Below are 15,000 nucleotides of genomic sequence, written 5' to 3'. Positions count from 1 at the left end.
CAAACAAAGAATGTTATGGTAATTTTGATATTGGCTAATTGTTTCATTTTCTCAGCAACATTTTATCAATCTTGTCGAAGCATTCATCCCACCATTTAGGTAAATTATTGCCTTAGATAATACGATGCCACCCTCACATGCTTTGTGTTTCCACCACAGGAAAATAACAGTTTCTTCACGGAACGCAAATTTTCCGACTTAAATTTTTGCTTGCTAACATATTTATTACTGGGTTGCCAACCCAGTCGGAATCTGTCTTTAATTTCGTCGTTTTTTTATTTTTCGTTTTCTTTTTTATTTTTTTATTTTTTTCCGTGTCGGTGAAAGTCCTGCCTGTCACTCCCCTGCTAAGTGGTGTCTTTGTGCATAGAGCCTTCTACGCGTATTTTCTTAGGATCGAGAGGGTAGTGGGAAATGCGTAGATTTCTCTGGTGGACACAGTAGAACGATTAACTTAACCGGCAATGGCGTCGAAAGTCATGTAACGCGAATGGCGTTTTAGGGGATCTTTGAACAAAATGTACCCTAATGAAGCTCAATAATGGCAAGCGAATTGGATACTGGACAGGACAGGCGGTCGAATGTTAGAAGCGACGAGTAATGGACTTCGACAACAATCTGTCGCCCGTCGAGCCGTAATCAAAGTGAGCAGTCTTCCTAACATTTTGCCAAGCGTGGTGTTTTGTACAACACTCAAACCAAATGAACAGTTCTCTGGTAACTCAGTGTGGGTTCAACAAAGACAGATAAGGAATCCATATAGTGGATCTGTTATCTCAGTTGTCTCGCTATTTGTCAGATTTGTATTTACCTGTTCTCAACTCTGCACAGTCTTCCAGTATAACAATTGGAAATTTCACTAATAAGTCATTGACGTGAATGGCGTTTTAGTGGATCTTTAAACAAAATATACCCTCATGGAGCTCAAGAATGGATCGTCAATTGTATGAGCAAGACAGCGCTGAAAAATAAATATCTGGATTGTAAGAGACGAGTAATGGTCTTCGACAACAATTTCATTTTTCGCCTTTGGATATCAAGTGAGCTTTGTTTCTAATATTTTACTAACTTGGTATTATATAAAACACGGAAATCAAATAGCAATTTTTTTATGGATTTAACCATAGTTACTAACTATGATTTAACAAATTAACATTGAAGGAATCGAACGCCAACAAGAATGCATCACAGTGTTTACTCAAGTCGCATCTTAGTTGTCTGACAATTTACATTTACCGGTATTTTGTACTCAACTCAGCAAAGGTGTAAAATATTTGGAAATGTGACAGTGAAAAATTACTTGAATGAAAGCTTGTTGTCTCTTTTGTGCTTTATTATTTACGGTCAAGGTTCTTTCGAAAAGGGTTGAATGTGAACTGTCAGAAATTTATTTAATTGCATATGCTTTGTGATTGTTTGTTTCGCTTGCACGCACGCAACTGAAATAGGAAGGGTTTCTTGCCTCTTATAGCAAATATGTTGCTTGTTTCAATAAATGTTTCGCTGGAAAATATTTCTGTGAAATTTCTAGCTTTTGTAAATTTATCATGTTGTGTAATTTTCGAGCTTAGCAAATTTGCATACATGTGTTGAAATGTGATACGGGGAGAATTTTTGTGGTAACGCATTAGTCACGAAAATAAACAGGTCTGTTGGTGGCGTGCTTGAGTTTCAACAAAATGACCCCCAAAATCGGCAAAAGATTGTGACGCTGATGAATAATAAAGTAGCTGCTATTACCAAAACGATGGAATTACCTGGTGATAAATAACCTTGTCTTGGAGAGTAAATTTTTGATTTTCCAGAAACAATGGTCAACCTCTGAGAGTTGCGCGATTGTGATCTTTGTGTTGAATTCGCACATTTCTTGTCAAAATTTATAACAATCGAAATAAAAAGAAAACTAACAAAAACAAAAACCCGGTAGCTTGGCATCATTTGACACAGATGCTTCACTGTTTCGCGAGTAAACATGCCGCGGTAAAATAACGCGGTAACTTGATCACTGCGCTCGCTGAATTCGATGTGCGATTTACTCGGTGCAGCCAAACTTGTACAATTACAACATAACAACTAAAATCTCCCAAACTGTTTTTCGCTGATGGTAACTTTTTATATTCGTGGTTCAAAATAAATGTTGTTTTCATGTCGTAGATTTTATTACCGATGGCAAAATATTTTATGCTCGATCGACCGTCCTGAAACTTCCTTCTGCTCTTCTTAAAAACTGTGTATCCATATTTATTTACTTTTACATCAATATTTGTTTTGGATAAAGCAAGCTAACAAAATCTGTATCTTGCTTGGTTCGCATTTGATAGCATTAAAATAGAATTTTCGGTCCTATGCTTCTGTTACTGAGTGGTATATTTCTTAGGTCGCCCATCCAGATACTAACCCCGCCGAATAGGGGTAACTTCAGCTTTCAACTGTTGTTTACAAAGCTTTCAGATGCTGCCAGATGCTGTCAGTGCACGCTTACACTTGTGGTGGAAAGAAGTTGCATGATCAACATGTCAGCCCAGAAGCCAATGTTTCTCGATTCCCTTTTATTTTCTTCAGTCTCTCTGGGTTCAGTACTTTGCTAGTAACCACATGTCTTCTCAAGGGGCTATTTATCTAAGACTTATACCATGGCGCTACAATGATAGACAATACCAAAACAATATCGTGTACTGTTAGACCTACATATTACGCAAAGACAACGGTCAACATGTCATCCCAGAAGACAATTTTTTCACTTCCCATTTATTTTCTTCAATCTTTCTGGGCTCAGTACTTTGCTAGTAACCACATGTCTTCTCAGGCTATTTACCCAAGACTTCTACCATTTCACTACAATGATACACAATACCAAAACAATATCGTGCACTGTTAGAGCTACATATTACGCAAGGACAACTTGAAGCTCCTGGAAGACAACACACAGTTCAGTTGACATTATGGAATAAATCGCTGTGTTACTTCACTACCACACGTAAGCAATGCGTGTCAATTTTTTTTAAAGAGGACAGGAATTTCTTCTTTCTGACAAATGATTAATTAATAGGCCGGTCGCCAGGTTTTTAACCTCACAAAAGGATCTGTTTCGTCGTACGAACGTGTGAAGACCTGTGAGCCAAAGGGCCTCTGCTGGTATGACTTCTGGTATGACTTCTGGTACGACTTCTGGGTCCCCCCCCCCCCCCCCCCCCCTCCAACTTGAAAAAAATTGCGTGGAACGCTGCACGTACCACAGGCAACCCAGTGTACCCTCACGGAGGGTCTAGTTGATGATATTATGTCAGTGAAAAGCTTAAAACAGGGACCACGGAGCATATTTTGTATTTTGTGGGAGGGGGGGGGGGGGGGGCTAACAAGCAAGAGCCGCTAACTTGTAGGGGGTTCCCTGAAGGAAATTCTCCGCCAGAAAATTTTGAAATCTTGAAGCTCGGAAATGCAAATTTTTCCTTCTGTTAGTTTTCTCTTTTTATGCTTTATGAGTTTTTTTCCCTCTATTTTTTCTTCATGGGCAGTCCCCCTAGCTCCGCCGTCCCTGAGAAAAAGGAGCACTTCGGTCTACCATTGGGTATCCTGTGGTTGTTGTGTTGACAAACTTTCGTCATGTTTCTATTCTGCTGTGGCCGTTTACATACGTGTAGCTCCCACTTCTCACTAAAAAACAGGTATGGATTAAAATGGTATCATTTTACTTTCTGCACTTTATTTAAAGCGGTCTCATCTATTTTCATATCAAATCAAAGACGGATATCGGCCTGCTGTGTTTTGACCCGAAAGGTCACAAGAATGCATTTTAACGACATTTTAAGCGCTTGAGGCGTCACGCAAAAGTAATTGCCCAGAGATTTCTCTCTGTCAGACGAAAGACCTTTGTTTCAACATTCTGAACATTCGATGGCCGGAGTTTCAAAGGGTTTACAGGTAGAGCACATTCTCTGTAAGATATTTCGTAAGACTCAGTTTTAGTGACATAAAATATAGGCGCCAAGAATAAAATTATTTGGAAACTATAGAATGTCTTAAATGCACTCAAACTTAGCCAAACGACAATTAAGAGATTGCTCAGTTAGGATTAGGAGGAATATTTTATGAGGGATGCTTCAGTTGACCTCACAAGACCGTCAAAATGAAGAGACAAATCGCTTGTCCGAGCGGCATTTAAAATTCGGCGGTGTTCGATAATTTGCATTTTTCTCCAAAATAAATCCGTAACAACCCAAACTAACTATAGCATGCTTCTTGGTACACATTACTCTTTCAAACTTGGAAGTATGAGCGAAATCAATTTTTCAAGGTTTGCCACGGAATTCAAAGGTTGCTTGATTTTTACGGACATTCACTCTTAACTACTTCCTAAAAAGATGTCAAATTTTCTAAAAGTAATCGTAAGTTTTGTATATTGCGAAAGTGGGTGGCTTGTGGACAAGTTTTAAGCGATATTTGGGAAAAGAACATAATTTGTATTTTATAATCGTCGGCAAGTCACTGACCAGTGTGAAAGTTGAGTACTTTCTAAAAGGATGTCAAATTTTCCAAAATTAACTTTAAGTTTTATATTGTGTGACATTGAGTGGCGTTTAGGTTCGTTTTAAGTGTTAACTAACGTAAACGCCTGAAACAATTAACTCAAGAGTTAAAATATCTGTATACAGAATATGTACCGTCAGGTAAGCATTTAAGAATATCAACTAATTAATTTTGAATCATTTATGGATAACTTCTTTTGTAAAGTATGCACTCACTTTTGCAAATGGTGCAATTCACGTCGAAGGACTAGCAAGGCCCATGAACTGTGGCTAAAGTGGCAGACGTGATATCCTGAAAAGCTTCAGCGTCTCCTAAAAAAGCGAAACGCCAATATCTGCTCAAAAGTTTCTAACCACCAGTATCATATCAAAACGTAGGATTTTTAGGGTTGTTTAGGTAACACTTTCCTTGAGAGAATTCGATTGAATATAATTGCTCAGGGCCCGGTTGTTCGAAAGCCGATTGACTTAATCCAAGATTAGCGGAAACGTTTGTTTCATGTTTTCAAATTTTTGGTGATAGTTTCTTTTGCTTATTTTTGTTTTTCAAGATTCACGTCTTCTAATGTAAAGTTTTGCTGAATATCAGCGTTGAACAGCATTTGGGAGTACAGGGAAATAAACTCGTTGGTTATTTTTTTATATATCTGGCATTAGCGTTAATCGGCTTTTGAACAACCGGGCCAAGCAGATGATTACAAAGATTAGTGTGCGTGCGAAGATCATTGTTATAGGATTCAACGACTTCGTTGGAGGGACCATGGTTGCTTGTTGAACCAAGGGCATCGCAGAAGATTTTCTCGCCAGGAAACAAATAGAATTAAAAGTTAATAAGACTCGAAAATGTAATTTTTTAAAGACTGTTTAAAGTTGAAAAGGCTGAGACTCTTGAAAGATTCTTCAAGATTATTCCAAAGTACATGTACAGCTCCATTAAAGCGAATATTAAATTTACCATAATTTGTACTCACGGAAGGAACACAAAATTTGGATCTAGAGACCAGCGTATTTTTTCATACTCTTTTCTTGAAGGGGTAAAGAAATTACTTTAAATTTAAATGAAATTTAGACATGATACATCTTAAATATTATATAAATATTAAAGTATCTACCAGCTACGTAAGTATTGCTCCACATATGGTAACACCGTATATAAGGAGAGAGTAAAATAAGAGAAATAGAGGATATTACATGGCCTCACGGAGATACGAAATTTCTCTTCATTCGTGTGTTGAAAAATATTTCACTCGTTCGCTGCGCTCACTCGTGAAATATTTTTCAACAAGAAAAGAGAAATTTCGTATCTCCAAGCAGCCACGTAATATTCTATTTATTATATAAACACCAATAAAATACTAAACCACTTCACGAAAGGCATGGAAAGGTGCGTTTTTACATGTAACCATAGCAACAGTGATCTTTTCACTGGTGAAGATAACACGAAATATTTTATCTGAAGCATCTCAGCGGGCCAGGAAACCATTTTGACTACGTCGCGACGACACGTTGGATTTTACCTCTTAAAATGCAAGTTTTCGCTCACGAAAGTTCACTTGGTATTTCATTGGTGTTTATATAATAAAAATACATCTTTTAAAATGGCAAGAAAAAAGTAATGACGCAACTTAGTTAGGATCCCAATGCCCCTACCTAACCCTAAGGAGCGAGGGTGGCACAGTCGGTTAGTGCGCGGCCATGGTGCAAGAGGTCCTGAGTTCGATTCCCGGATCTCGCATCCTTGTTTCGACTCCTTTCCTTTCCGTGTAGCTAGTAGCTTTAAATACCCGTAAAACGGAGCAGTGATGGAGAGGGGGGAGTAAAATGAGCGCACCGTCGACCTCAGGTTTGTCAGTTGAATTACTGTTACGAGTTATCGACGTTAAATATGGTTGCTTTACTTTACTTTACTTTACTTTAGGTGATGAATGTGTATGCTGAGCATTGTTTTCGAGTATTCATTTCTTATTCACCATCGATTTGTTCAACTTTTTCTGTCGCAGATATAATTGGGTAAAGAACGCAATTTGCAGTTTGTAATCCTGCCAAATCACTGACCAGTATGAAAGTTGAGCACTTTCTAAAAAGATGCCGAATTTTCCAAAACTAATCCTAAAGGCCATATTACACGAAGCAATTTTTCTTGCAACTTGCAACGCAACAATGACGGATAAAAAACCGTTTAAGTTGCAGAGGAGGTGTCACACGTTTGCAACTCTTTTCGCAACTTGCAACGCATACAATAACAAACAAGATGGTGGACGCCATCTTGAAATCTCCCGCGAGTGAAAGATGAGCTCTGATTGGCCCATTCTGACAAAATTGCGTTGCAAGTTGCTGAGGGGATGTTACACGCAAGCAAATTGTCTCGCAACGTTACGAAAAGTAGAGGGTCGTTAAACTTTTCTTGCAACTCGCAACGCAAAAATAGCAGTTGGAGTATGGGGTGTTACACGTTAATTTTTTCCTGCAACTTGCAACGCAACATTTGTCGCGTTGCAAGTTGCAAGAAAAATTGCTTCGTGTAACATGGCCTTACGTTAGTTTTACTGTGCGCAAGTGGGTGGCTTGCTTGTGTGTTCGTTCTAAGTAATGTTTGGGTAAAGAACGTAAATATTTGCAGTTTATAATCGTCGGCAAGTCATTGACCGTTGAGAGAGTTGAGTACTTTCTAATTTGCAACTTCAGCTTTTAGAATCCCTGTACGGTGGTCAATTTACATTATCAACTCCGTTGATAAAACCAAATTTTTGTGTACTTCTTCCCCAGCGACGCAGCACCACAGTTTCTTTAGAAACTACCCCCTTTATTCATTTGTTGTTTAACCGCTACGACCACTAACCTTGTGTTCTAGTCTACTATAAAAACTACACACGACCCATAATCTATCGAATCGCTCTGATGAAGGGCTAACGCTCGAAACGTCAGCTTTTAGAATCCTTGTGCGGTGGTCAATTTACATTATCAACTCCGTTGATAAAACCAAATTTTTGTGAACTTTCTTTTTTTGTATTGCGTGAAAGTGAGTTGCTTGAAGGTTCGTTTTAAGTTATGCTTGGGTAAAGAACGTAATTTGCAGTTTATAATGGTGCCAAATCACTGAACAGTGTGAAAGCTGAGTACTTTCTAAAAAATATGTCAAATTTTACAAAATTAATCTTAGGTTTTATATTATGTGAAAGTGAGTGGCTTGTAGGTTCGTTTTAATTGTTAACTAACGTAAGCGCCTGAAAAGATTTAACTCGTGAGTTCAAATATCCGTATACAGAATATGTACCTTCTTGTAAGCATCTATATATATCGCTTCGATTAAAGCACGAGAAGCATTTTTTCGTTTTCCGTAACCCTGCACTCGCTTCAAGTTATTGCCTTGAATTTGCAAATTCACGATCTCGCAAAATACTGTAGTTTCTGCCACAGTAGTTTCTGACGGTACAGCGAGCAATGAATGACAGCCAAACTTTCTGGTTCGTATTCATGACCGTCCTTTTTTCTAATTTCAGTAAAAAAACAGCAAGTAACTGAATGTCGCTCATGACGAGAGATATCTTCGAACTTTCTAGCTTCGTTACGCTGCACCTTCCACTTTGAAACATTCAGCCAAGTTTTTGTACTCTTCGAAGTGTTTTAGTTTTGGTTTTTGCCTCTCAGGTTGGCAAGCTCTTCTTCCGAAAACGTAGGAAATCTCCCATTTGCGGTGATATCGCTGAAAAAGTCCTGAGAAATGGAAAAATTTGGCAAATTCCGCAACCACTACAAACAGAGACAACAGCGCTGACGCTATGCTTTGTGCTGATTGGCTAGTTTCTATGACCTATTGTATTTTGTGGGATTTGATTGGCTTAAACAAACTGTCCTATATTTTTTAAATTGGACAGTTTGCCTGTTTTTAAAGGAAAACCCTAACTGAAACGATCCAAATTAATCCTTAATTGGACAGTTAAAGAATAATAGCTATGCTGATAATTGCGGATTAACTACCAGCTATATAATTAGGTGAGAAAAAAATCACCGTGCGCACTTGTATCAAGGAAATGGTGGCAGATTTTTTCGCAAAATAAACAAAAATTTGCCCAGTACATACGGGCCCTTAGTATGGTAGTGGACCTGTGTCTTGGAATGTAACTCTTAATCGAATTATCTTTGATTTTGACTATTTATAAGCAATTAGGCCCGTAGCCTGCAAGGGCTACGGGTCAATAGCCCATGAGGCGAAGCCGAATGGGCTATTGACCCGTGGCCGTTGAGGGCGAAGGGTCTAGTTGTTTTAGTATCCCCCAACTAGTCGGACAGAAAAGGCAATAATAAGGTTAGCAAATGCAAGTCGAAATTATATTTATTTGGGAATAAAACGAAAGAAAACGTCACGCTTTTCGCTACTCTATGACTATTACTAATAGTCCTCTAGTAGTGTAGCCAATCAAAATGCAGCAGTTGCATTTGTCCACTAGTTGGGTGATACTAATCTTATTTATTTCCATTTGTGCTGTTTTGTTTCACGTTTAATTTTCGTTCAATTTCATATGCTCGAAAGGGCCCTTATTGAAACTTTCACGACTGGCACTTTGAGTAATGCACCGGCCGAAAAGTTTATAGTGTAGACCGTAGTTGGAAGTTAGTCCCAATTTAACCACTCACAAAATGAAGAACATTTAAAAGAATAAAAATTAAATTAATTTTTCATTTAAAGTTCCTACTGATAGCGAAGATAGATGATGACTTTGTATATTTTAAGATTTTAGAAATTTACATTTTATTCATTTATCTACTTTTTGAAATTTTCCGCACACTCAGTAACTTTATATTTCTATTATTGCAAATAATTTCTGGCCGAAACCAGCAGTTCCACATCAGCCTATGGCTGCCCTAATATTTGTCCTGCTTTGTCAAATAAAAGTGGCTTACTTTTCTGTTTTTGATCTTATTTAAAGAGTTTTTGTCTCATCTTATCTTGGTTATTTTCCATACTAGGCTTTAAAAGTATTGAACTTGCATAATCAACGAAATAAAAATAATTAATAAAACGAAAACTTGCCAGAAAGTGCTGCAATTCCCTTTATGTACTGGCATTTAGTAAGGTCTGTTTTAGGTTTAGAGATTACGATATTGATGAACACTTAAACCCTTCATGTTTAATGACGTTCACTAGTAAAACAATTTAAAACACCAACGAATACTCAAGTACTGGGTCCTCAGTGATGAGTATTTTGGGAGTTCGCTCAATATAAGCAAGAAACGAACTGGATAAAAGGGAGTTTCCATTCGGCAAGGCTAGCTAAGAGATTCCCCTTGGCGATTTAGCTTTTCAAGATGGTGAGAGTGACTTGTGCCATCGTTTTGTTCCTGGCTACGTTTCCTCTTTTGGCGATAAGTGCAGAAAGCGAGAAAATTTCTCCCCTAGAAGAATTAACAATCGAAAACGATGAACAAGCCCACGACAACGAGCTTTCTTTTGACCGGTTAACAGAAGAACTGAAAGACGGTAAAGGATGAAATAATTTCTGATTCACTTGCTCTTTGCAAACAGGAGTCCGTTTCTCGAAAAGTCCCGAAAACGTTTGGGGCCCAAAACTGCCATCCACTTGTTTTGGAAAGCTGGTCTTTTAACCATAGATTTTAGATAGCAAAAAGCAAAACGATTGTGGAGATTCATGACTTAAAACCTCTCCGTTCTTGAGATAAAGAGAGAATTTTGACATTCGAATAAGGCCTGGGGCCCGTTTCTCGAAAGTACCGAAACTTTACGGCCATTTTCGGGTGTCACAATTCCATTGGTATCTCAAGAATGCAGAGGAATTCATTCGTCAAACTTCACAGACATGTTTCTTTTAGTTAGCTTGAAAACATGTTAAAAGATCGCTTTTCCAAAACAAGCGGTTGGCAGTTTCACAAATGGCTTTTAGGGTCCGAACGTTTTCGAGACATTCGACAAACGGGCCCCTAAAAACTTTGGAGATTTGCGAGAATCGGACACCATCATATTCAATTACCTCGTTGTTCTTGAGCATGATCGCCATTTTTAAGTGGCTAATGTTTAGCTAACTTTTAATTTTTGGGTTTTCTCCGCTTATCCTCCGTGACCATTCTGATATGAAATAGAAAACTGGAAGATAAAATTAGGCTAACTGAACTGCGATCTACAAGCTCGTCCAATTTAAGCTCTGAGCTAAACAGGACGCTAAAGCTGACACTGCCTCTACGAGCTAGTTTTAAGGGCGTCGTCGAACGAAATTTTATAATTACAAGTGGTGATTATTCAAGACATTCGCGGTATAACCGAGCCATTTGTCCATCATGCTTTCAGGTTTCGCCTAGGGTAGGATGTATCAACGAAGATAAGAGTAGTTCTTGAAATTACAATATGTCAGGTTCTTTCCAATATTATATTTTTGCATTCCGAAATCATGATCTCACCTTTACTTTAGAAAACCTTCATGAATCTGTCTCAATTTTTATTTTGCTCAGAATCCATGGAAGACGACGAAAATTTGCTTGAAGGAAAGGAAGACGCTGCGGAAATGGAAAGCAATGACAACGATGAAGGTAACAGATATCCCTTAAGAATGTTTTCGTAATAATAATTATAATAATAATAATAATAATAATAATTATAATAATTATAATAATAAACACATATTAGGCGAGGTTGAGCAAAGTATTAATCTGCGAGACACTGACAAATCACTATATTTTGCGATAAGCGAGTTCAATAATTGTTTTATCATTCGATGACCGATTTTGTTAATCACAGCTCCCAGCAATTAAATCACTTCCTGAAAGCTCAGGAAAGCGAACTGCGTTTTTCACACAAGAGCGCAGGCTTTAATTACGCATGAGCAGTTTATTATTTGCAACAAAACACTTATTTGTAGGCAGTTATTTGCAGGTTACCCGCTGGGCTCTCGGCCAATGAAAAACTGAAGGAAAAGTACACCGAATGATAATGAATTTTATTTAATTGTCGAGTGTATTTAGTTCTGAGGCTCTAATTTGGAACACCGCTGTACAGAAATCAAATCAAATCATAGGTTGATTTTTTGAGGGAGGAGAGGGGCAAGCCCGAATAACTGGAGAAAAACCTCTCGGAGAAGAGTAGAAATTCCACAAAGTCATCCCACATGTGACACTGTGTCTGGGCCGATGAATGGAACCCAGGTTATGGTGGGAGACGAGTGCATTCACTACTGCGCTATCCATACTCTCTTTTCTCAGATTGACTTTTAAGTCATTAAAGAAAGAAATATATTATGTCAGTGCTAGTCGCTCTTCAGATGCGGCAAAAATAGTTCTTCGTTTGATAATTAACTAAATGTCCTGCTATTGACAGAGAGAGTTTAAAGTTACTAATCCCAAAGTCATTTTTGCTCTCAGCTTTCAGCGAAGACCCGGAAAGTGACATTATCCCGAATGGAGAGGAAGATGAAGACAGCGAGGACATGGATGAAGAAAACACCTATGAAAACGAAGGTATAACTCTTTTGATACATTTTGGGGTAAAGACCGGGGGCGTGCTCAACAGATGCTTGCGTAGGGAGGTGCGGCCCGGCCGCGAAAACCCTGACCCTCTTTAAGACACAATTCTCCGATTTCCCTATCCCGTTTAAGACAGAAATCAGAGTTTTCAGACATTTAGGATGAAATAATGATACATTACTGTCGTTTCTTACTGTAGATCAGTTGTATTGTAGACAGTCACCTGAAACTCTATCACAAATAAACAGTGACAACGTTTTGTAGTTACCACTTATCTTTTTCGTAGTGTAATACTGAAGCTGTAACTATCAAAGTCAATAACTGGTGGCTTGTGGCCAGACATTGAGCTTATCCTGTTTAAGCCATTAGGCTGAAGTATCTGGCTTCAAAGGAAGACGTTACGACCAAAAATCTTAACATCCTTCTATCAACAAATCAAATAAATTATGTCTTTCATGTATGCATGGCCTCCTCATATCTGGCCCCTGCGAGCAGACCTTCTCTAAAGCTCACCAGAGGGTGAGCAAGAGAGGCTCTGCAGAAATCGTGTCAAGTCTTTTAAGTCACAACAGCCCAAGTTTCACTCCAGTCAAACCGGTTTAGGCAGCCTGCGCATCGTATTTTTGACAACGCGAAGATCAAAATCGAGCCTTCAGTGCGAAAATCAATAGGGCGTCTTGGAGTGCAATCGGGGATTGGCCTGGGTTTGACATTGTCTCCAAGCAACGGCTTGCGCATACTCAATAAAGACCTTACACGATTTCTGCAGAGTCCTTTCTTTCTCGTCGAGTTAAGAAAGGCTCTGCTGGCAAGGTGCATATCTGCATCCTCTACTGCAGAATCACCATAAGCTCACAAAACGGACCAGCGCCTTGCGTTATAGCTCAATTGGTACGCCACTGTACCGGTATCACTGAGGTCATGGCTTCAAATCCCGTTCGAGCCTTAATTTTTCAGGCTTTCCTGCCGTTTATAATTGCGATGATCAAAACTCTTTAAGATATCTAGAGCTCGAAAGGGAGAACTAATCCTCGCACTTAAAGCGGTTTTCAAATGAGTGTCGTAAAACCAAAACCAAAGTAATTACTTTGGCCAATCAAAAAGGACAGAGACAATCCAGTATACCAATCAAAACCTCGAAGTAATTACACGTAGCCGACACAAAGCGCGGGAAAATGTGCACGCGCGAGCCATGATTGGTTTTGGTTTCACTTCTGATTGGTTGAAAAATTGGCACGAGAACTTTGAACCAATCACTGAGTGAAGTAACTATAAACCAAAGCAATTCGCTAATTACTTTCGACACTCAATTGAAAACCACTCTATCAGGACAATTTCAGTTAAGTGTTTCTCTTTTAATCACCAGTAAACATCCAGTGGGATTCAACGGGATTTGAACACATGACTCCTCTGCAATGCCAGTGCAATGTTCTAACAACTGAGCTATGAAGCCACTCAGCCACCGATTTCATCGTAGTTAATCGAGGGACTGGTTATGAAACCTTAGAACCTTCAAAAGCGAGAACAATATTGTCGTAATCGATGTTGAATTGACCGCACAATCTTTTGTTTTCGCTTCGCTCGGGTTTGTAAATTTAATCGAAGGATTTGAGTGGTTATCTTCTGGAAAAAAAGGTGTGTTTTGTGCAGGGTCAAAGCCAAAAATACGGACAAGAACATGAAACAAAGAAACTTGTCGAGTTTCATAACCATCTCCATGCATTAACTATGATTTCATCAAAAAATACAACAGTCTCAGTGTCACCCACTTTTTAATAAACAGACGATAAGACACTGCCCAGCGCTGATTCCAATTTTACGAGGACAAATCCCCTCTCTGTGTTACTGATATTCAATTTAGAGGATGAAGATATCATCTCGGAAGAAGTAAAAAATTTTAGTCTTTACATAGTAGTAATTTAGATATTATCTAAATATTTGTAACAAAATACTACTTCCGATACAGCGGCATTTACATTGCTGAGTATCTTTTCTTCATTAGAGATTATTAGTTTAAAAATCTGGGAGACACTACTATCCTCTGGCATGCGAAATTATCTTCCGTTTGCCGTCCGCGTCTAAGCTCCCTAGCAACTTAAACAGCTGTTAAGTTTATTGGAATATGAAACTCTCTTATTATTAAATGAGGGATGATGACGAGAATATTCCCGGAAAAAATCAGAGTGCTTGCTATAACATTAGTCTAACGTAAGACTTAGCTGCTATACCACTGAATGTGTGGGAGACATATGGAAGCTAGACCATTAAAGTTAGGGATAACATACTAATAGACCTTATTCACGATAGCCGCCATGTTGGATTTGCTTTTATCATGCAAATTAGCTACACACCTCTGAGGGAGCAAACAACACAATTTCGAGAGATTATAACGAACATCTTAGTCACACAGATGACTTGTTTCACGCTCATTGAATGTTTATCACCTAAGGAGTAAAATAGAATGCTTACATAAGTTACTTCGATGTAAAATTGAGCAGATAACGAAGTAGAAAGTCAAAATGTCGGAGGCAATCAAAAGATATAAAATTATTGTAAAAGGTACTACTTAATTCTAAATTCTAAAATGTACTTTTAGCAATGTTAATTCAATATTTCGACGAGCCGATTTTCCGCAATTTGCCTTTATTCCAATGTTTGCCCCCTCAGCATAACACATGGCTAATTCAGTTGCATGACAATTTGAAAACCAACATGGCGGCTATCCTGAATAAGGGCTATTATATCCTTTTCAGTTTGAGTTGTTACAACAAGATGATTATTTTATTCAGAGTCCAGTGAAGATCAGGAAGATTATGCAGCTGAATCGACTCAAACGAATGAAGACAGTGTTAACCAAGGGAACAACACGTTGTTGACAGACAAACAAGGTAATAACTGGATCAAAAAATTTCTAAACAACCCTCTCGGGTCCATAAAATTCCCTATGATGATGAGGTCACGACAGTAAAGTATTTCATCTGCTAATATTCGATCCCTGTATAGT

At 38.4% G+C, this 15,000-nt stretch overlaps 1 protein-coding gene across 1 annotated transcript in view; it reads left to right on the top strand.

Moving 5' to 3' along the window:
• The first annotated feature begins 3,792 nt into the window (after positions 1 to 3,792).
• Positions 3,793 to 15,000, top strand: part of LOC137976845 (galaxin-like) — a 12,401-nt gene continuing 1,193 nt past the window's right edge. The window contains exons 1-4 of the mRNA XM_068824182.1: positions 3,793 to 3,921; positions 10,989 to 11,066; positions 11,895 to 11,990; positions 14,786 to 14,884. Coding sequence (XP_068680283.1) covers positions 10,994 to 11,066; positions 11,895 to 11,990; positions 14,786 to 14,884 — 268 coding nt within the window. The 5' untranslated portion in view covers positions 3,793 to 3,921; positions 10,989 to 10,993. The remainder of the gene's footprint in view (positions 3,922 to 10,988; positions 11,067 to 11,894; positions 11,991 to 14,785; positions 14,885 to 15,000) is intronic.

The sequence above is a fragment of the Montipora foliosa genome, chromosome 11, assembly GCF_036669935.1.
Source record: "Montipora foliosa isolate CH-2021 chromosome 11, ASM3666993v2, whole genome shotgun sequence".
Taxonomy (NCBI): Eukaryota; Metazoa; Cnidaria; class Anthozoa; order Scleractinia; family Acroporidae; genus Montipora; species Montipora foliosa.
The sequence above is the reverse complement of the archived record's forward strand: the minus strand, read 5'-3'. Positions and strand labels throughout refer to the sequence as shown.